At 51.6% G+C, this 21758-nt stretch overlaps 1 protein-coding gene across 1 annotated transcript in view; it reads right to left on the bottom strand.

The window, feature by feature from the left end:
- The window catches only part of PITPNM3 (PITPNM family member 3), a 91286-nt gene that overhangs the window by 49579 nt on the left and 19949 nt on the right, over positions 1 to 21758 (bottom strand). Inside the window, exons 2-3 of the mRNA XM_081109019.1 lie at positions 21155 to 21250; positions 11649 to 11756 (exon numbers count right to left, since the gene is read on the bottom strand). Of these exons, the coding sequence (XP_080965145.1) occupies positions 11649 to 11756; positions 21155 to 21250 (204 nt within the window). The remainder of the gene's footprint in view (positions 1 to 11648; positions 11757 to 21154; positions 21251 to 21758) is intronic.

Below are 21758 nucleotides of genomic sequence, written 5' to 3'. Positions count from 1 at the left end.
CCTAGCCCCAGTCCCAGCCCCAGTCCCAGCACCAGCCCCAGCCCAGCACCAGCCCCAGCCCCAGTCCCAGCCCCAGCCCCACCCCTAGCCCCAACCCCAACCCCAGTCCCAGCCCCAGCCCCAGCCCCTGCCCCTGCCCCAGCCCCAGCCCCAGCCCCTGCCCCTGCCCCAGCCCCAGCCCCAGTCCCAGCACCAGCCCCAGCCCAGCACCAGCCTCAGCCCCAGCCCCAGTCCTAGCCCCAGCCCCAGCCCCTGCCCCAGCCCCAGCCCCAGCCCCAGCCCCAGTCCCAGCCCCAGCCCCACCCCTAGCCCCAACCCCAACCCCAGTCCCAGTCCCAGCCCCAGCCCCTGCCCCTGCCCCAGCCCCAGCCCCAGCCCCAGCCCCTGCCCCTGCCCCAGCCCCAGCCCCAGCCCCAGTCCCTGCCCCTGCCCCAGCCCCTGCCCCTGCCCCAGTCCCAGCCCCTGCACCAGTCCCTGCCCCTGCCCCAGCCCCTGCCCCTGCCCCAGCCCCAGCCCCTGCCCCAGCCCCAGCCCCAGCCCCAGCCCCTGCACCAGTCCCTGCCCCTGCCCCAGCCCCTGCCCCTGCCCCAGTCCCAGCCACAGCCCCTGCCACAGCTCCTGCCTCAGCCCCAGCACCAGCCCAGGCTCCAGCTCCCTCCAGCCACCAGCGAGTGAGCAGAGGAGTCAGCTACAAAGCCAGTTTCCAGATTAGCAGGCTCCCAGGACGATGGTGATTAATCAAATGTGCAGCTGGCTAAATGAGACCCCACTGGCCTGCAGCTTTCCAGGGCCCTGGGCCCCACAGCCCTGCCTCAGCTGGAGCTTTCTTCATAGGTGGAAGCTGCCAGTTCAGCTACACAGAAAGGGCTGGGAACTGGGGGCAGGGCCCTGGTCGCCTGCCCCAGGCTCAGCCCGGCTCATCCTGCCTGTCCCAACCCCATGGTCCTGCACTGGGAGCCACATCACCTGCTCCAATGGCTCCCTGAGCGATTTTATGTTCCCTCTTCCCAGGCCCTTCCGACAAACCCAGCAACCCAAGCAGGAGAACGGACCTTGTGGCTAAGAGCAGAAGGCTTCCACCAAACGCCTGAGACAGGGGCGTGTTCCTCCTCTAAGGGGAGGGCTGGGTGCCGCTGGGGGAGTTCAGACAGATGGGCCTGGGGGAGAAGACACTGGGAATGCCCCTCCTGATACTCCCGAACGCGCTGGCAGCCTCCACGGAGCAGGGATGGGAGCAGCTGACCCCCAACCAGGCTCTGGCCCAGCCTGGTAAGTCCGCCCCGTGGAGCAGGGCTGACCCATATGCTGCCTCCCTGCTCAGAGTGTCCCCAACCCTGAGCCTCTGTTGAGTTGCAAGGTCAAGGTTCACGCTCATTACCTCTCACCCGGGCCATCACAACGCCCGCTGCACTCATGCTCTGGCCCCCGCTACGATCTTCTACACTGGCTTCCGGGATGATCTTTCTAAAACAAATGGCTCCTCACCACCCCGCCCCCCCAGCTTACACTGCTCTGTGGGTCCCCAGGGGTGCTCCTGAGAAGAACCCTCTCCTCGCCTAACATTGAAGGCCTGACCCCCAGCTCTCCTGCTCCACCTCTTCTCTCTGACCTCCCACTCCTTACACCATCCCCCAGCCCAACACCTCGCACCCCAACTTCAGTCAAGATGAACTCTGCAGGAGGTGTTTCCCAAATCCCCCTGCCTTCTCATACCTCCCGCACATCCCTGCCTGCTGTGCCCTCTGCCTGCTGTGCCCTCTGCCTGCTGTGCCCTCGTGGGCCGCCCCGAGCCCTGAAAGGCTTCCTTAACTCCTCCTGTTGCAGCTCGAGCCCATGTCCTCTTTGATCCTTCTGTCCTTTGCTTCTACTCTCGTTAGAGCAATTTGCTTCCTGGACTGTGCCCCACCCCGAGTGTGGGAGTCGGTCAATTCTGAGTCTATTTCTAAGTCTGTGCCAACGTTGACGGGCACAGAGTCTGACAGAGTGAGAAGCAGTGTGTGTGCACTGAACGCGCAAGTGGGCAGAGAATGCACGAATGCATGTGGGTCCCTCACCACTCGGGCTCAGAAAGAGAGGCGAAGCACACCCCAGAAAGGCCCACCTGGAAGCAGACCGGTCAGTGCTGCACCGACAGCCCCCCAACCCGTGCCGGGCACCGAGGAGCGGGTCTGGGAGCGGCTGCGCAATCAGGGAGGCTCCCGGAAGAGGTGCATAGGGTTGCCAGAGCTAGAGATGAACTCGGAGAAAAGCAGGTGAAGGCAGGAGATGGAATAGCTCACGTGGGCTTGAGGGTCAGCAAGCAGCCCCCGGGCAACGGGCTGGAACACAGGGTGAATGAACAGGAGGAGAGGTGTGGCCTGGGAGTCGTGAATACCAGAGTCAGATGGGACAGGCCCTTGATAGTATCCCTCCTGGGCTGCCTGATTCTTGTAGCGATGGCGACGTTACTGTCCCCAGACAATGGTAATGATGCGAAGAAGAACGGGTTAGGGCGGCCTGCCACGCCGGGCTGGGGGGTTAGACTTCATTCTGCAGGCAACAAAGGCCTGCCAACTCCCCTGCAGAATGACATCACCGGGTTCATGTTTTAGAAGCATCCGGTAGGGTTGGATAGAGACGGTAAACTGGCAACGTGATCCAGCCTTTTTCTCCTGCCCCAAAGCCCTAGAAAATGACATTACAGATTTTCTACGAATGAATCTTTAGTGGCACTGTGAAATGACAAGGGATGTCCTCGGCAGGCCAGAAATTGTAAGGCTTCGCCCAAAGGCAGAAGGCAGAGAGCTATGATGGGGGGAGGGAGGGACTGGCTACATAATTTGCAGTGACCGTAAAAACAAACAACAAACATGCGGGGCCCTTGTTAAAAACTATTTAAATTTTTATGATGGCGACAGCAGAGCACAAACGCCAGCGTGAGACCCTGTGAAGTAGGAAGCCTTGTGTGACTGCCGAGGGCAAATGCCCACAAAGCCAACTCGGGAGACAGGAAACCATAGCCGCAATCCCGGAAGGAAGGCCTGTGGCAGGCAGAACGGGGCAGCTGGGAGGAACAGCCGGCCCACAGGTGGGAAATACAGGAGCCTCCTGCTCTTGCCACTGTCTGGGCTTCCAGGGTAGAGGAGCCAGGTCTGCAGTCCTTCCCCCAACCCTTGGTTGTTCCAGGCAGGGCCCTTTGTCCCCAGGGGTGAGGAGGGGTGAATGTTTGAGGGACAGGACGCCCTGGAAGGCTGAACAAATCAGAAGCAAATGGGTCACCTCACCCAGCAGCATTTTCTCCCCACCTCCACCCCCAACAATTAGAGGCCAGCAGGGTGCAGTAAACAGACATTGCATTCCTCAGAGACAGATAAGGGGGAGCCGCAAATACCAAGTGGAGCACGCGTGCAAAGACTGCTGGGTATGAAAGGAAAACCAACCATGTGGATAGACGATATCCAACTCCAGGACAGAAGGCAGGGCCTGTGGAGAAATGGATCCATTTGAACCAACCTAGCGTCATAATAATGAATGGTGGTCAAGTTTTAGCCAGCACCAGAATCACCTAAAGGGATCGCTGAAACAGACGCTGGGCCCCACTGACGGAGTTTCTAATTCAGTAAGGCTGGGAAGGGGCTCCAAGCTCAACATTTGTGACACGTTTCTAAGTGATGCTAATGCTGTTGGTCCAGGGGCCACTCTTTGAGAACCAAATATCTAGACACAAGGGCATAAACTCGAGTCGGGGGTGAATGGTAGGGAAACACAGCTCCCTGGAAAGCTGGAGTGAGAGCAAATGTTCGTGGACACCTAGGCTGCTTCCTTCCTCTCAGTGGAAATGTGGCTTGATGACACTGTTCAAAAACAAGAAGAGCCCTGATTGTAAATAGTCCCATAAGTGACAGCTCATTGGGCTGTTAGCATAAATTATCTGGAAGGGATATGTAAACCCAGAGCATAAAAGATTACTGACCTGGCAAAGGCCAAGTGGAATTTATCCCAGGAATGCCAGGTTGTTCAAAATCAATCAATGCAATGCATCATATTAATAGACTGAAGGACAAAAACCACGTGATCATCTCAACAGAAGCAGAAAAAAAGCATTTGGCAACATCCAACACACTTTCATGATAAAAGCACTCAATGGACTCATAATAAGAGGAAACATCCTCAACCAGATAGAGATGACTACAAAAACCCACAGCTAAGAGTATTTAATGGTGAAAGACTGAAAACATTCCCCCTAAGATCAGGAATAAGACAAGATGTTGGCTCTCCCCATTTCTATTCAATATTATACCGAAGGATCTAGCCCGGAAAACCAGGTAAATAAAGGAAATAAAAGGCACCCAGATTGGAAGAGAAGAAGTAAACCATCCCTATTTGGAGATGACATGATCTTCTATGTAGAAAATCCTAAGGAATCCCCTCCAAAAATATATAACAAATGAGTGTAGCAAGGGTTCCGGATACAAAATCGATGTACAAAAATCAACAGTAGCCTGGCCAATGTGGCTCAGTGGTTGAACATTGACCCGTGAACCAGGAGGCCAAGGTTCAATTCCCGGTCAGGGCACATGCCCAGGTTGTGGGCTCAATCCCCAGTGTGGGGTGTGCAGGAGGCAGCCAATCGATGACGTTTCTCTCTCATGGATGTTTCTTTCTCTCTATTCCTCTCCCTTCCTCTCCCTTTCTCTCTAAAAATTAATAAAAACATATTTACAAAAACAAATAAACAAACAAAAACCCTCCACAGAACTGCTAACCAGAGGAATGGGAGCAGTGGGGGAAGAGAAAGTTGATGAGCAGTTTGTCAGGTTAGAATGGAGGAATAGTTCAAGAACCCAGCAAGGATCCTATATAAGAAAAGGCTAATATGCAAATCAACCAAATGGCGGAATGACTGGTCGCTATCATGCGCACTGACCATCAGAAGGCAGATGCTCAGGCAATGGTGGTGACAGGAGCCTCTCGCCTCCACGGCAGCGGAGCCCTCTGAGGGCTCCCAGACTGCGAGAGGGCACAGGCTGGGTTGAGGAACCTCCCCTATGTGCACAAATTTCATGCACCAGGCCTCTAGTTAAGACATAAGAAGAGAAAGAGCAAGTTGAGACATGATCCCAGTGTCTGTCTAACATAAAATTTGGAGCGAGAAAACATAAAGCAACACTTGAAGAAATAAAAAGAAAACATCACAGTAATGGAGAAATAGCATAGCAAGCGCAGGCATGACACACTACAAAGCACTGTCTGTGGCTCCAGAAAAAGAATAAATATTTTAAAACGTAAAGCTTCAAGGAGAGAAAAAAAATCAGTTTACCCACAAATTTGCCTCAGACTTCTCACCAACAACACTAAATGCAAGGAGGCCGTGAGGAATATCTTTAAAGGTGGTTGGGAACATGATTATGAACACAGGCAAATTCGTATTCATGAGAACGCAAAATATAGACATGTTTAGAAATGCAAGGACTTGCCCTGCCCGGCTGGTGTAGCTCAGAGGTTGAGCTTCCACACAGGCACCAGGAGGTCACAGGATCCATTCCTGGTCAGGGCACATGCCCTGACTGCAGGCTTGATCCCCAGCAGGGGCCATGCAGGAGGCAGCCGATCGATTTTGATGTTTCTTTCTCTCCCTCTACCTTCCCCTCTCTCTAAAATCAATAAAAACATATTTTAAAATAAAAGAAATGCAAGGACTTGTAAAGTTTCTATCACAGTTCCTATCTGAGGTGATATTCTAGTGAAAAGAGGAAGAAAATCCAAGAGAAATCATGAAGAAGCAGCAGTGAGACCTATACAATAAAGAGGGTGAAAGTTACAGAATGTAAGTCATACCTCACTGTGCTCAACTGAAGGAAGAGCAGGAGGAGGAAGAGGTGGAGGAGGAGTGAGAGGAGGTGGAGGAGGAGCAGGGGGAGGAGGAGGAGGTGATGACAGCATTACAGTCACAATCAAACAAGAAAGCCTGCTATCATTCCTGTTACTCAGCAGCTATTTGGAGATCCTGTGCAATGCAATTTAAAAAAAAAAAAAAAAAAAGCAAGCAGTATAAATATTGGCAAGGATAAAACCATTAAGATTTGTGAATGATAGGACATCAGAAAACTGACAAACCATGGGCCCTACTGAGAAAATTCAGCCAAGTGGCATGATTTAAGAGGCAAATATTTCAAATAATTTATACACAGATTATATATAAAGGACTCCTAAAAACAATAAGAAAAAGACAAGTAATCTAATAGAAGATGAGGGGGGGAAAGCATGTTTAAGAAATTCAGAAAAAAGAAAATAGCTTTGGTCAACACATTTATGAAAAGATGATCGATCTCACTAGCAATCAAGGAAGGACAAAACAAAACAACAAAATCTCTTCACCCATTAATCAGGTAAAACCTTTAAGTTGATAAGATCAAGTCTGGTAACAGTGTGGAGAAATGGCTAACCTAAACCAATGCTGGTGTGAATATAAATTTGCACAGTCTTTATGGAAACTTTTCAGCAGTATCTACGACAGCTGTGGATGCTTATGCTTTCAACCCACGTTGCTGTGTGTGTGTGTGTGCGCGCGCGCGTGCACGCCCCAACTAGGAATTGAACTGGCGACCTTTCTGTGCACTGGACAACACTCAACCAACTGAACCACACTGACCAGGGCAGCTTTTTTTTTAATAATGAAACATTCCCATGTCTATCACTACAGAATGGTCAAGTAAATGATGGTCCATCTATTGTAGATGATGCTATAGTATCAGTAAAAAGAATGAGTTGAATATACACTGAGTGGCCAGATTATTATGACCACCTGATGTTTGTAGGCAAATTAGCCGTACACTGCATCGTATGGGATATGAAAGCTGAAGGCCTGTTCGAACACCTTTGCTGTCTGCAGATACCAAGATAAATCGTCTCCAATTTGCACAGGAACACAAGGATTGGTCAGGTGAGCATTGGAAAAAGTCATGTGGTCCAATGAATCAGGTTTCTAGTTGCATCATGCAGATGGCAGAGTGAGAATTTGGCGGAAACAGCATGAAAGCATGCACCCACATGCATGAGTACAACCCTTCAAGCTGGTGGGGGCAGTGATATAGTTTGGGGCATGTTTTCCTGGCATGATTTGGGCCCTTTAATTCGTGTGGAACAACGTCTGAATAGCACAACATACCTAAGTATCATTGCTGATCAAGTTCATCCTGTCATGTTGATGGCGTATCCCAGTGGAGATGGCTTCTTCCAACAAGACAATGCGCCATGCCACGGTGCTTGTATTGTGCAGGAGTGGTTTCAAGAACATGAGGGAGACTTTACGGTGCTTAGGTGGCCCCCACAATCACCAGATCTCAATCCAATTGAGCATTTGTGGGACGAGGTTAAAAGAGCCATCAGGCAGCTGGTTCCACAACCATCAAATCTCACAGAACTGGACAGTGCTATTCATCAGGGATGGTGTCAATCACCTTTCAACATCTCGTGGAGTCAATGACAAGAAGAATTGCCACAGTATTGAAGGCAAAAGGTGGCCCAACAAAGTACTGATGGGGTGGTCATAATAATCTGGCCACTCACGTTCAAATATACCCCACGTTCAAAGGCTGTTAAATCACGTTTACCCATATCTTCAGACAAAAATCACTTCTACTGTCGTGGTAAACAACCTGCTTCCCTGTTTATAACAGTCTGGTCCTTTAGCAACTTCAGCGCAAAATTATAGCTAATTTGCCTACAAACATCAGGTGGTCATTATAATCTGGCCACTCAGTGTATATATTCATGTGAAAAGCTCTCCAAGATCGACTACGAAGTGAAAAATGAAAATTAAGTGGCGGCAATAGCAGATGATAGGACCTATCTCTATAGAGATCCCTCCGCACTGATAAAGTCTGCAGTGAGGTCTGTGATGGGAAGAAGTCGATAAGGGAGACTTTGGTTTTCTTTGTGCTTTTTTGTTTACAATGAAAATGTGTTCAAGAAATAAGGTGATTATTTGTTCGCCAATGTTCATAGAAGCATTATTCACAATAGCTAAAGGTGGAAGCATGTCCACCAACAGGTGACTGGGTAGACAAATTATGGTAGAAACATACAATGGGATACCATTCAGCCTGAAAAAGGAAAGAAATGCTGACACATGCTACCACAGGGATGAACTTCGAGGACATGATGCTAAGTGAAACAAACCAGACATAAAAAGACAAACACTGCATAATGGCACTTACACGAGGTCCCCAGGGCAGTAAAATTCATAGAGCCAGATTGCAGAATGGTGGAAGCAGGGGCTGGCGGGGGAGTGGTGGGGGGACAGGCAGGAAGTATGGAATGGAGAGTTCGTGTTTAATGGGTACAGGGTTTCAGTTTGGGATGATGAAAAAGTTCTGGACAGGGACAGTTTATAGTTGCACAACTATATGAATCTACTTAATGCCACAACACTGTACACTTGAAAATGTTAAAAATGGTAGGTTTTATATTATGTATATTTTACCCAATTAAAAAATGATAAATAAAAATAGCGATGCATGCCATTATAAAATAGTAATAATAATAAATAAAGTGTACTGAACTGATGCTGAAGGATCCCCTTCATTAAAAAACATATAGACTGGGCAATATATTACCATAAAAATGTCCATATAGAACCAAGCTCAAAATAAAGAATGGATCGTACAGAAGTGCCAGAAACAACAAGGGAGCTACAATATGGAGACGAAAGCAGAAGCCAGCCTGGAGGAGGCCCACGGGAAGCTCAGATGGACAGAGGCTCAGGGACTAGAGGCTGAAAACCGCACCGTCAACTCCACAAACTGGGCCTCAGCCTGTGGGAGCTGGTGAGGCAGTGAAGTGGGCCCCCTGCACAGCAGGGATTGTGGCAGGGCTGCTCCATCCATAAAGGTGCTTAGAAACACAACCCTCCTTAGGGGGCGCAGCACGGAAACCATTCACAGACAGCGAAGCAGGAAAAAGTCACACGTGAGTAATGAAGACCCTCAGCTTCTGCCACCGGCGGGTGTGGGGTCTAAATCGGCACCACTCGCCAGCATGGAAACGCGGAGCTGTAAGTTGAACATGTAAACCGTCCAAGATCCGGGAGACACTCGGGCCCAGCAGAGACACACGACCACGTTTCAGGGAAGGATGTTTGAGGGAGGCAGGAGTAGAGCTCTATCTGTACCACCGATTTTGATATTAGCCTTTCCCTCGGAGCCTCTCCTAAGGCCCCCTCTTCAGTCTGTTTAATTGCATCGTTTTCCTCTCTGCTGTGAGCTCCTCAGAGAGTGGCAATGCCAGCCTGCTCCTGTTGATTTCCCCCACTTCTAGCCCAGGGTCGAGCCCGTCGTGGCTCCATAAATGACTGTTGAAATGAATGAAATCAATGTGTGTGTTCTGTCGTGTTGTGGGAATTCACATTAGGAGTCTCCTGGGGAATGAGACTCAGAAGGAGCTGGAAACACGGCTGGCTCCCTCTTCCTTCCTCCTCTTCTCTCTCGTCCTCCTGCTCCCCATCTGTGCTGGGAGGAGACAGCATCAATTCTCAACGCAATCAAGCACTGCCCCTAATTCAGCCTCTCCTGAGTACCAGGAAGCGTCGGTGAGCGTGGTGCCTGTGCACCATCTTTCACGCTTCCCCCCGCTTCCAGCATGCTCATGACCTGTTATTGAATGCATGCTGCAAGTATTAGCTCGTTTAATCCTCAGAGCTTTTGTACTAGCCCCGCTCTGCAGAGGAAGAAGCGGAGGCTCAGAGAGGTGATGTGACTTTCCCTGGCCACAAAGCCACAGACCGGCAGGGCCAAGGTTCAAACCCCAGACCTCTTAGATTCCAGAGCTGCAGTCGCCGCCTCTCCCACCAATCTTCCTCTGCTTCCTTCTCTCCTGCCCCCCCCCCCCCCCCCGGGCGCACTGCCTCTCGCTCACCCACTCCTTAGCTCACACTGTGTCTGAGTCACATATCTTTGGCAGACAAGTGAGGCTGGTGGTGGGACATGGGTGGCCAGATGGGTGGTGAGTACAAGTCTGGGGTTGTCTTTTTGTAGCTACCAAGCATTGTCCTGGGGAAGCACCTGGAGCCCATGACCTCTTGTGGGTCCCCTGCAGGGTCCCCCAGGTGAAGGAGAGCAGACAAGAGTCCATCGGCAAATGTGTGCCTGTGAAGATCGGAAACTGGCCCTGGGCTGGCCTTGACGATCAGACGCAGAGCCTGCCTTCCGAGGACGGTGACAGTGGCCGAGGGGTGGGGCTTTCCTTTAAGACTCTGGGCTTCATGGCCTCGGTCCTATCTGGGAGGTGAAACCCTGGTCTGGGAATCAAGAGACTAGAGATCTGAGTGTGATGCTGCCACCAACTTGGAGGACCTTGGGCAAGACAGGGCTTCTCTGAGCCTTGGGTTTCTTCACTTGCCTAATAGAACCATCACCCCAGGCCTGTCCATTCCTCAGGATGGGCCCTTTGCCAGGGGAGGGCTCAAAACCAAGGAGGTAGGATGGGGTGAGGAAAGGCGCAGAGGCTGCAGGCAAGTCAGCCATCACTGAGACGGCCAGCAGCAAGATGTGTTTTTCTCTTGGGCTGGCCCAGCGCATCTCCCCGAACAGCTCCTGATACGATGGCCTTCCCAGGCAAGCAGCTCTGGCCCAGACCGTGACTGAGGCATTACAGGACCAGGAGAGGAAGAAAAGAGGAGATGAGGATGAGGGGAAATAGAAGGAGTGATATAGGGGGTAGGGAGGAGGGAGAGAAAGAGCTGGCCTCAGGATGACAAATACGGAGGTTAGCACCTACATCTGGGATAGGTGGGAGCCTCACACCAGTCCCACCTTAATCATATGCAGCTCCTCTCTGAGCCTCGGTTTCCCCATATGTCATCTCAGATGTTATGACCGCCTCTGCTACATCCTCCACTTGCCTTTCAAAGCCTGGCTCCATAGCTTCATTGTCAGGAACCCTTCCTTGAGCCGCCCTCTCCTGCCTCCTTCCTAAATTCCTGCCTCTCACCTCTGGGCCCAACAACCTTCCACTTAAGCCCAACTCCCTTAGGTCTTGACTTACACTGTGAGACACAGCACAAGCCAGGGGCCTCAGCTGAGTCACCTTTGGTCCCTCCTATAAGCACTTTACACACAGTAGATTTTTAACAAACATTCTGTTAGCGACGCAATGTGGTCTAATGGACAGATGGATGAATGCCTAAAAGGATATGGCTGCTTTGTTTGCTGATTAATCTTCTGGTCAAAACTTGTCTCTATAAAAAGCCTCCTGGATTAATTCCCAGACACAACTCTATCTTCAACAACTCAGCCCAAAACTTAAGCCTCCCGCTCCTGCCCCTCTGCCCTGCTCCCTCTCAAAGGCCCCTCCAGGTGCTACCCTAGTTTACCAAACAGATTCCAGCACCATAGGCCTGGGAGTCCAAAGAGCTTGGACCCTGCCACCTTCCCTCAGTTACCCATTTTCCTGGGGACAAAGGATGCTCTGTGAAAGACCCTGGAACTTCTCTGCTGCAGAAAACCCCACAAAAGTCTCCATGAGGGTTCCTGCAGGTCACAGAATTCAGGGCTCACAGGCTCAGAGAGGGGAGGTGCCCAGGCAGATAGAAGACCCAAGTCCTAGCACTTCGACCCGCCCTGCACTGTACATACGCACACACCCTGGTCGTGAGAGAAGCAGAATCTCACCTTGATGCTCCTCCAGTTTGCCCATGGTCTCCATCTGCTCCACCAGGTCATTCGAATTCCACTGGCTCATCCCGATGAGGATGGCATTCTTCCCTTCAGCCACCTCCTCTGTGGAAGGAGCAGAGATGTGCGTGAGCAGGGAGGGCAGGGTATAGGTAGTCCTGACAGGAGCTTATATTTGAGGGAGTACTTATGCCTTCCTTTGACTTGAAGTGTCTGAAGTTATGACAGGTACAAGGCACTCAGGAATTTTTCATCCAAAGAAAGTCATGAGAGAGGCTGAAAACCCACAGAAGGCTCCATTTCTAGTCCTATGAGAGATATTTCTTGAAAGGAAGTGTGCTTGGGGGTGGAGGGGGTCCTTGCCACCGCTAGCAGTTTTTCTTTGGCTCAGTTACTTGCCTTCTGAGCTTCGTTTTTCCATCAGTAACATGGGGCAGGAAGTGTCTCGCTCACAGAGTTGTTGTGAGGACTAACCGAGATAATGGGTGCAAAGACCTCGGTGCATAGAGGGTGCTCATAAGCGAGCGATATCACGGTTATTTCTTCACCTGAGAAGTGGGCTGCCATCAGGATTTGAGTGGACCTGGATTTGAGTGGGGCAGGGGCAGCTCTAGAGTAACTCGAAGAGCAGAAGACTTCTGCTCTAAGCGAGCCTTGAGCTGTGTAGAACCCTTAGCCCACGTTGTAACTTTACGAACTTATTAATGCCTTCATTCCCCATCCCTAGTCCTCCCCTCAACCCTGTCTGTATCTTTGCTCTTTCCCAGTCTGAGCTTGGTGATTACTCTGAGAGAAATTGATGGGGCCACATTCCCTAACCACGCTGAATACAGATCCTTGGGTCCCACACATCTGGTGTAGTCCCTCATCCCAGAAAGGGGCATTTCCTCAAGAACAAACCCACAGAAGTGGCCGCCCTCTCTCTTTGAAGGGCCTTCCTGGTAAAGAGCTTTGTGTCCTCCCTTGTGGAATAGACATTAAAGAGTGGTGAGGAGAATCCTCAAGCTCATGATAACCAAAAATAAAGGGACGAGACCCATTTCACTGCCAAAGAACTTTGCAGAGCAGGTGGGTCCAATAGGGTGGATCTGAAGCTTGGGGCGCTGTCCAAAGTTCTGAATTCCCCTAGAACTCAATAATCTAGGACCCACGTCTGGCTGGGGCATAGATCATGATGATGGTGATGATGATTCCTGAGTTATTTGATTTATTTGATTGCTTTAACAACACATCAAATCCTTACTATGCACTGAGCTTATTATAGGTGCTTTTAAAATATTAATTCACTTAATTTTCATAAAATGCTAAAAAAGTACCATTATTATTATTATCTCCATTTTAGGCATGGAGTAGTTCAGGAATTTGCCCAATATCACTGTCTAAAGCCAGAATTGAAACCTAGATATACTATTTCAAGAGTCCTTAAATCTTCCCAGCAGCTGGTGTTGCTCAGTGGTTGAACATTGACCCATGCACCAAGAGTTGCTGGTTCAATTCCAGGTCAGAGCACATGCCCAGGTTGTGGGCCTGATCCCCAGTGGGGGGCATGTTGGAGGCAGCCAATTGATGTTTCTCTCTTATTGATATTTCTATCGCTCTCTCCCTCTCCCTTTCTCTCTCTCTAAAATCAATAAGAACATTTTTTAAGAGTCCTAAAATCTTGTCCTCCCAATGGCCTACCATGGGCATCCCATATTGGTTTCCCAACTCTCCAGCCAGGCACCACTCACACCAGACAATTTACTCAGTGTGGTGTGTTCCATCTGGGCAGCAGTGCACACCTCTTAGCAGCACTGTGCTCTGGGCAGAGCCCTGACCGGGTCCCAGTCCAGAGAGTGCTACACGTGAGCCTGTGCTTTGCATACATCCCTCAGCTTTTCCTGTGGGTTTTCTTTCTCCCTTAAATGGGAATAACAACTCTAGTTTTACAACTCTGCCTAGCAAGCTGCCATGAGGACAATGACATACTACATTTGCAAAAGCTTCACAAGCCAAAATGCTGTGAACAAACATCAGGTGGTTTTACTCTGGGGGAAGGAGGACACCAAGGGCTAAGAGCTCAGCTCAGGGTTACGTTGAGTCTTTCCAATCCTGCTACATATATGCCCTTTGGCAATAATGTAGCTTTCTGAGCCTCAGCTTCCTCATCTATAAAATGACATCCCAGTCATGGCTATGTCACAGGATTGCCGTGAGGCTTAAATGAGACCATGAGGTGAAGTGTTTTCACAATAAGAGCACAGCAGTGGGTAACAGCACATGAAGATGATGGTCCCTCATCACCTCCACCCCAGAGGATGTGGTGTGTGCCCCAACATTCCCCACATATGCTGTGTTCTGCCCCTGGGACCCTGCCCCAGACCCAGAGGGGGTAATCAGCCGGTAGCCCACTGTGAGTGCTGTGTCTCCTGGCTCTCCGTCGCCCACTTGTTCATTCGAGCATTCTTTCTACAGTGAGTGGACTCCTGAGCACCTACTGTGTGCAGTGTGACATGACCTCTACCCTAATTTATGAAATAAACAAATAAATAAATAAATAACTCTGGTGTAGGAGATGAGCATGCTGGGGGTCCTGGTCCAGTGCCCGGTATGCAGTAGGTGCTTACACATCCTCGCTCTCATTTTTCCTACAATGTGCAAGCCCTATTCCTGGGGTGTGTATGAGCCTATCAGAACCCGAGGGTTCTCCCAGGCTCTGAGGTTGGAGCACGCCCACTTCTGCACCATCCTCAGCCTCTTTCCTCTCTTCCTAGTTTTGTGCATGGCCCTCCTCCATCTTGCCCTTGTGGTCTTTTGTCTGTCTTTCTAGTAGATGTGTCTTCCTCTCCAACTCCCGCCATGTTCCTCTATGACTCAGATCTGTCCCACTCAGATCTGATCTTGCCAGATCCCTTCCATTGGTCTCTGTCCCTCTTGGTCCTTGCATTTCTCTGTGCCCCTCAGGCTCCCACTGCTCTCGGCCACCTCTGTCCCTTTATCTGGGTCAACTTCAATCATGCTCCATACTCTTTGCTCTTCCTCTCTCTTTATCCCAGCATCTGTCTCTCTCTCTTCTCTCCGGGAAGATGTCTCTGTCTTGATCGCTCTCACTCTCTGGGTTTCTCTTTCTTTCTCTGGGTCCTGTCCCTCAGGAACTCTCTGCCCATTCAGGTCTGTCGTGCTTTCTCTGGTCTTCTCTCTCTCCTTCTGAGTCACTGTCTCTCTTTCAACTCTCTCTGGTTCATGTGCGTGTGTGTGTGTGTGTGTGTGTGTGTGTGTGCGTGTGTGTGTGTGTGTCCCTCTCTCTAACCTTCTCTGGGTCTCCCTTGCTCTCTCTCCCTCTGCTTCTCATCTTTTCCCTGCCTTCCTTGGGCTCCCTGCTCCTCCACCACATCCCTGTCTCTCCAGCTGCTCCCCACCCTCCCTTCTCTGTCCCCTGCTCTCAACACTCAGCCTTCAGATTCTCACTATGTTCCCTGAGAGGCAGTGAGAACACACACACACACACACACACACACACACACACACACACACACACCACGATTGCTCCTTTCGGAGTCATTCAGGCAAATCTGAGCTCCAGGTCTCCGCTCTACTTCCCCTCACTGTGGTACGTGCCTCCCATCAGGGCCCAGAGAGGCCACAAATGGCTTCTCTGGATAAATGTCCTGCTTATTGATTTTGCTTTTCAGCTTCTGGTGAGTGTTCCCTGTACACCAATCCTCATCCCCGGTGGCCTCCGGTGTGGACACAGTGTCTGCATCTATGTCACTCCAACTGAGCCCCGTCCCCTGCCCAGACTAGGTGTCAGGCTGAATCCCATCCAGAGGCACCACATACCTGGCCTGGACCCCAGACTGGCTCCGACCCTGACCGAAGCCTGGATATACCCCTTTAAGCAGAACCTCCGGTGCCGGAAGGAAAGCCTTTCCTCCTCCCAGGCCTGTTTCTGCGGGATCCAGGGGCCTTCAGAGCAGGAAATCTCCTTGCCCCACACCAGGAAGAGGTCGCCTCCCGCTCCTGGAGCGAGGGCGTGTCCCCTTCTGCAGCTGGCCAGTCCAACACCGAGCATCACCCTTTGCATCAGGACCACAGTGCCCGTTTTTCCAAGGACGTGGATGAGCATCCTGGGCCTCCGGGAGACAAGATCGCTACCCCTCCCTAGAGCTGTTTGACACCGGCTCCATCCCCTCACCCGCGGCCATCACCACTACTCTCTCTTCACTGCAGCTGAAAGGACCCAAATTCTGCTACCGTGAAGCTGAAGCTCCTTTTCGGAATATTGATTTTAAACTGTTAAACAAAACTCAGACAGAACCTTCGACCCACCACCCTTTCCTGCCGGAGAGATTCGGACAGACAAACCTGCTTCGGGAAGGCGAGTTTAGGGTGTCACCTTAGCCTAACTGGCATTAAGGGTGGTAAACAGGGGGCCTGTTAGCTAGATACCCCGTGTCCCATTATCTCTGAGTCATTTGGCAAGGACATGCCCGCCATGTGCGGTCCACCTCCTTCCACTCCCTGCAAATGGCCCATTCTCGCTTCTGAAACCTAATACCCTGTCCCCCCAGCCTCCAACCTTCTCCTTTGTCCAAAAATGTCTTATATGCCCAATGTTGCCTCCCTGTCTTTGGGATTTTCATGGAATTATCTGGCCCATGTAAACTCCTCGTGCACATGTCCTGAGGCTACTAGGTCAAGCCTGCCCTCCCGCCCCGTACTGGGACAGCGGATGGACAACATTAAGTGGGCACCCCCTTGCTCACTGTTGGCACCCACGCCTTTCTGCTCATTCTTCTGGTAAAAGCTTCGCGCTGGCTGTTCCCACTGCCCAGAACACTGTCCCCCCAGACACTCACATGGTTCATTTCTTGTTATTCAGTTCTCAGCTCATGGCCATATTTGAAGGCTTCTTACCATCAACCAGTCACTGTCACATTCCCTTATGTTATACTTGAGGGAGTTCCCCCATTTTTTAAACAGTATTCCTGAGATGTAGTGACATTTAGTTCAATCTACACATTTAAAATGTACAATTTGAGGGAGAACCTCCCTATTATTTACTAGTGGGGATGCTGCCTAATTCAGATAAAAAGTAGAATGTACAACTTGATAATTTTTGACATGTGGACACACCTGTGGAACCATCACCCCAATGGAGACAGTGAATATGTACCCATTGCCCTCAGAAGTTTTCTCCTGTCCCTTTTTAGCCCTCCTTCCTGTCCCAGGCAACCACTGATCTGCTCCCGTCACTACAGATTTGTTTGCATTTTCTAGAGTTTTATATAAATGGAATCATACAATATGTACTTTCTCCATCTGACTCCTTTTACTCAGCTTGCTTATATTTGAGATTCACCCACGTGGTGCGTGTATCCGTGGTTCATTCCCTCTTACAGCCAAGTAGCATTTCATTGCATGAACGTTTATCTAGTCACCCCCTGATGTACATTTGAGTTGTCTTTGGTTCAGAGCTATAACAAATGAAGCCGCTATAAACACTCATGGCCATGTCCCAGGTGAAAGATGCATGCTTTCCTCAGGTCAATCACCTAGGATTGAAAGGGCGGGGTCATGTGGCAGTTAACTTTGATTGACTTTTTAAGAAGCTGCAGTCCACTTTCTAAAATGATTGCGCCATTGTCCATTCCCATCAGCAGAGTTTGAACGTTCCAGTTCCTCCGTATCCTGATCAATTTTTTAAAAATATATTTTTGTTGATTTCAGGGAGGGAGAGAGAGATGGAAACATCAATGATGAGAAAGAATCATTGATCTGCTGCCTCCTGCACATCCCCTATTGGGGATCGAACCTACAACCTGAGGAATGTGTCCTGACTGGGAATCAAACCATGACCTCCTGGTTCACAGGTCAATGCTCAGCCACTGAGCTACACCAGCTGGGCTGATCAGCTGTTTTAATGAGCTGTCATAATAGGTGTGTAGTAGTATCTCATGATTTTAGTTGCATTTAGTGACTAATGATGTTGAGCATATTTTAATTGTTTTGTCATTCATGCATATTTTTTGGTGATATATCTGTTCCTTTATGTTCTTTTATTTATGCTAATTATCAATATAATTTACATGCTCGTATATTGTCTTACCACCACCGCCCATCAACACTAAAGTGCAGGCTCCAGGAGGGCTGGGACAGGACCTACTTGCCCGGGAATCCTACCTGGTGCTTGATGGGCAGATACTAGTAAACTTGAAAGAGTGGATGAATGAGTCTGATTTATGGCTCCTGTTCTCTCTGACTCTGTGTGAGACTGAGCAGGTTGCCCAATTCTCTGGCCCCAGTTTCCCAGCCTGAAAAATGGGATAGGCTGTCAAACTCAAAACCCCGAGGGCCCCCAGCTCTGACAAGGCCTGGGTTTCAGGCGCATCCCCTCACTCTGCCCTCCAAACTTGGTGGACCAGGCCATGGCTCTCCAGATGTCCTTTCACTGTATGGACAGGACAGGCAGTGGCAGCTGGTCTGGTCTGGAGTCTAGATCCCATCGGCCACCCTGCAGCATCCAATCAGGGACATCGGCCACCCCCAGCCCCAGGGCTGCTGCCTTGGCCTAAGGAGCCAGCATGCTGCCCCAGAGTTGTTATAGACCCAGAGTGCTCCACACTCCTGCCTGACTAACCCCAATCCCTCCTATGCCTTCCATATACAACCAGAACTCCCAGAGCCTCCCCTCTGCTACTAGACCATGAGCAGTGAGGCTCTCTCATCCCACCTGGTAACCCAGCACTGGGCCAAGGGCTGGAGCTTAAGGAAGGAAGGAAGGGAAAAGCCCATATTGCAATAATAAGTCAAAGAAAAAGGCCTGACCTGGCCATTCAACTCCTGGGTTCCAGCCCCTTCATCCCCACCCTGGTGTGTGATCTTGGGAGGTCCCTTCCATGGTCCGGCCTCAGTTTCCCCATCATGCACTGAGGAGGAGGAGGACATGGTGTCCCAGGGGCCTGTTCAGTGCTGACACCTGCCAATACAGTCCCACGAAGGCTGGAGTGGGAACGCCGAGGCAGCAGGATGCAGGGCCTGCTCAGGTGGGGACAGAGGCCACCCTCGGCTCAGGGTCAGGGCTCAGCCTGGCTGGAGAAAGGAGGCCGGGGAAATGGCCCTTCCAGGAAAGCCCAGGAAGCTGGACACCCATGGCCTGGCCCAGATGCCGAGAGGGGAGGCCAGGTGGGGCCTGGACCAGCTCCTGGGAGCAGAGAAGAAGGATAACTTCACCTCCTTCTGCCTTGAGCCAGGGAAACATGCAGAGGCCTTGTCCAGGGAGTCCACACAGAGCAGACAGGAAGGGGGGGGGGGGAGAACTAAAGAGGATTCTCTGACCTGTGGAGCCGCTCCTGTGGCTGAGGGCTAGGGGTGCTCTGCAAGGGCGATGGGGGAGGGAGCAGAGACGCGAGGCTGGTGGGGAGTGCCGAGAGGTGGGGAACCAGCAAAGAGACAGAGAGTCTGGAATCCTGGGGCAGTAAAGAGAAGGAAAGACGGAGTGGGGAGAGCGGAGGAAGAGATGGAGATGGAGGGGCCTCCAATGAGAAAGGGATGAAAGAGGAGGCCAATTTGGGAAGCGCAGACTGAGCGGAGAGGTCCTGGGAGGGGAGGACGGGGAGCTGAAGGAGGCAGCAGTCAGCAGGGAGGAGAGCAGACGTGCCCACAGCTGCTCTCAGGGAAAGCAGGTGAGCAGGGCCCCGAAGGATGAAGGTGATGCCGCTGCAGCAAGCCATCCTTGTCATCTGGGAATGCAAGCCCCGAGGCATTCCAAAAGTATTTTAAATAAATGTGCTACAAGCATCAAAATATTGAAGCCATTGTTGTCACACTGCGGCTTCGTTGCTATGGAGGAACTCGGCTCCAATGGGAGACAGGAAATGAGCCCCAAATGGGCTGGTTTAGGGTTGGCATCAGGGAGAGGGTTCTCTGCCCAGAGCCCAGCATGAGGGAGGCTGGAGCCAGACAGCATCCCACCACCCAGCCGTGCTTCCCGAAAATCACCTGGACTGGGTACCCTCCGTTTCCGGAGACACAGAGCTGACAGGGAAACTGAGGCCCAGAGAAGGGGAAAGACTTGCCCACGATCACAAACAAGGTAAGGGCATGGGTGAGCCCGTGCCCCGAGGGTGCTGCTCTGGGCCCAGAGGTCTTCCCAGCACAGTGTGTTTCTCCTTCAAGGCCCCATTTTGCCAGGCACTTCAGTTGGCTCTGCCTCAGAAGGCAGGTAACCCCCGAAGTATGGTGACTTCCCACGCCAGGCAAGTGAGAAGCGGGGAGCCTCCTGGGCCAGAGAAGAGGCCCTTGTTCGTTCCGCCCACTCGCACGCAGCGCCTGCGAGGGTCCTCTCTCCTGAGTTCCAGACAGACACTGCCTCCCGCTGGTCCTTACGCCTGCCCTCCCAGCCCTTGCTCAGGCTGATCCCTCTGCCTGAAGTGCCCGCCCCATTCGGTGCCCTCTTATCCAGTTTTTGCAAAGCTGCTTGTTCTTCCATCTTGGCTTACAGAATGCCCCTGGCTATGTCCTGTGTGCTGGCCATGCACTCAGCCCTGGGTAACCACCTGACAGCCTGCCCACCATCGTCTCTCCTCTGAACAGCTGCAACAGGTTTCTAACAGGTCCCTACCTCATCGCTGTTTCCCTCCCAGCCGTGCGCTAATCCTATAAGCCACTTACTGGGTCTCAGGCAACATCTTCTCTCCCCTTCCCCTGGTTTGCTACCTCCCTGCCATGAGGACCCCCTTCAGTCCCCAGAATGCCCCATCTTTCCTGCTTCAGCCCCATCATACCTACGGAGTCCTGCCTAGAGGGTCCTTGTCCCACTGCTCACCTAGCCTCCTCCTTCCCTCAGTTCTGCAGGGAGGATGTTAACGACCCCCCAGCCCTAACCGAGTTAGGTGCCCCTGTCCTCACTCTGAATTAACAGCTGATACTTTTCCTCAGTGTCATTATACCCCATTCTGATTGCATTTCCCTTTGTGAAACGGTTCAGTGCTTGCCTCTCCCACTAGACCAGTGGTTCTCAACCTTCTGGCCCTTTAAATACAGTTCCTCACGTGGTGACCCAACCATAAAATTATTTTCGCTGCTACTTCATAACTGTCATGTTGCTACTGTTATGAATCGTAATGTAAATATCTGATATGCAGGATGGTCTTAGGCGACCCTGTGAAAGGGTCGTTCGACCTCCAAAGGGGTCGCGACCCACAGGTTGAGAACCACTGCACTAGACTGTAAGCTTGATGGGGGCGTGGCCATGCCTATGAGTTTCCCACAGTATTGGAGCGCCTCACACAGCACCTGGGATATCCGAGGGACTCAGCAAGCATCTCAAAGAGTGAGTGAGTGAGTGAGTGAGTGAGTGAGTGAGTAGAAGCTGAACCCCAGCCCTCGGGGGCCCCCAGACTGGGTATGAAGGGTGGAACTGAGTGTCTGAGTGGGGAGAGATACTAACCCCCAACAGAGACTCCTTCTTGGGGCTTCCAGAAAGATCAGCCAGCAATGATGGGAGCACGCGGTTCACTCACCTCTTGCATCAAAGAATTCATCATCCGAGCTCTCCACTGAGTCGCTGAGGACATTTCGAAGGTGCCAGGAGGCACCGCCGCCCGGGGTGGGGCCGCCTGCCAAAGCGAACACACCTGTTAGCCGAGCCTGAGACCAGCAGGAGGGAGGTAAACCAGGTGGCCCTGGACCCAGGGTCCGTGGGTGTCCGGCAGGTCCCTGCCCTCTCCCCGCTGCTGCTCAGACCCCACTGAGCCCTCCCACGGCCACGGTCTCATTTCAGCCCGTGCCTTTCTGAGATAGCGCCGCGGGGGGCAACAAGTGTGCCCGTTTTCTACGCCCTAAAACGGAGCCCGAGGCAGTTAGGGGAGGGTCAGGTGCCACAGTGCATCAGGAAGCATAAGGTAAGCTTCCCCGTGTTAACAAATGATCTCAGCTGCCTGAGACAACAATGGCTGGTTTCTCACTCACACACACTGGTTGGCGGGGGGCTTGCTCATGGCGGCCACCTTGTGATGCCATCATCTCAGAAGGAGACCCCAAAGCCTGCTGCAGCCGGAGAGGCGAGCACAGAGTCACACCGGGTCAGAGATGCTCCTTCAGGAGAGCGGGGAGGGGGAGCAGACA

The sequence above is a fragment of the Myotis nattereri genome (assembly GCF_964212035.1).
Source record: "Myotis nattereri genome assembly, chromosome: 16".
Lineage (NCBI taxonomy): Eukaryota > Metazoa > Chordata > Mammalia > Chiroptera > Vespertilionidae > Myotis > Myotis nattereri.
The sequence above is the reverse complement of the archived record's forward strand: the minus strand, read 5'-3'. Positions and strand labels throughout refer to the sequence as shown.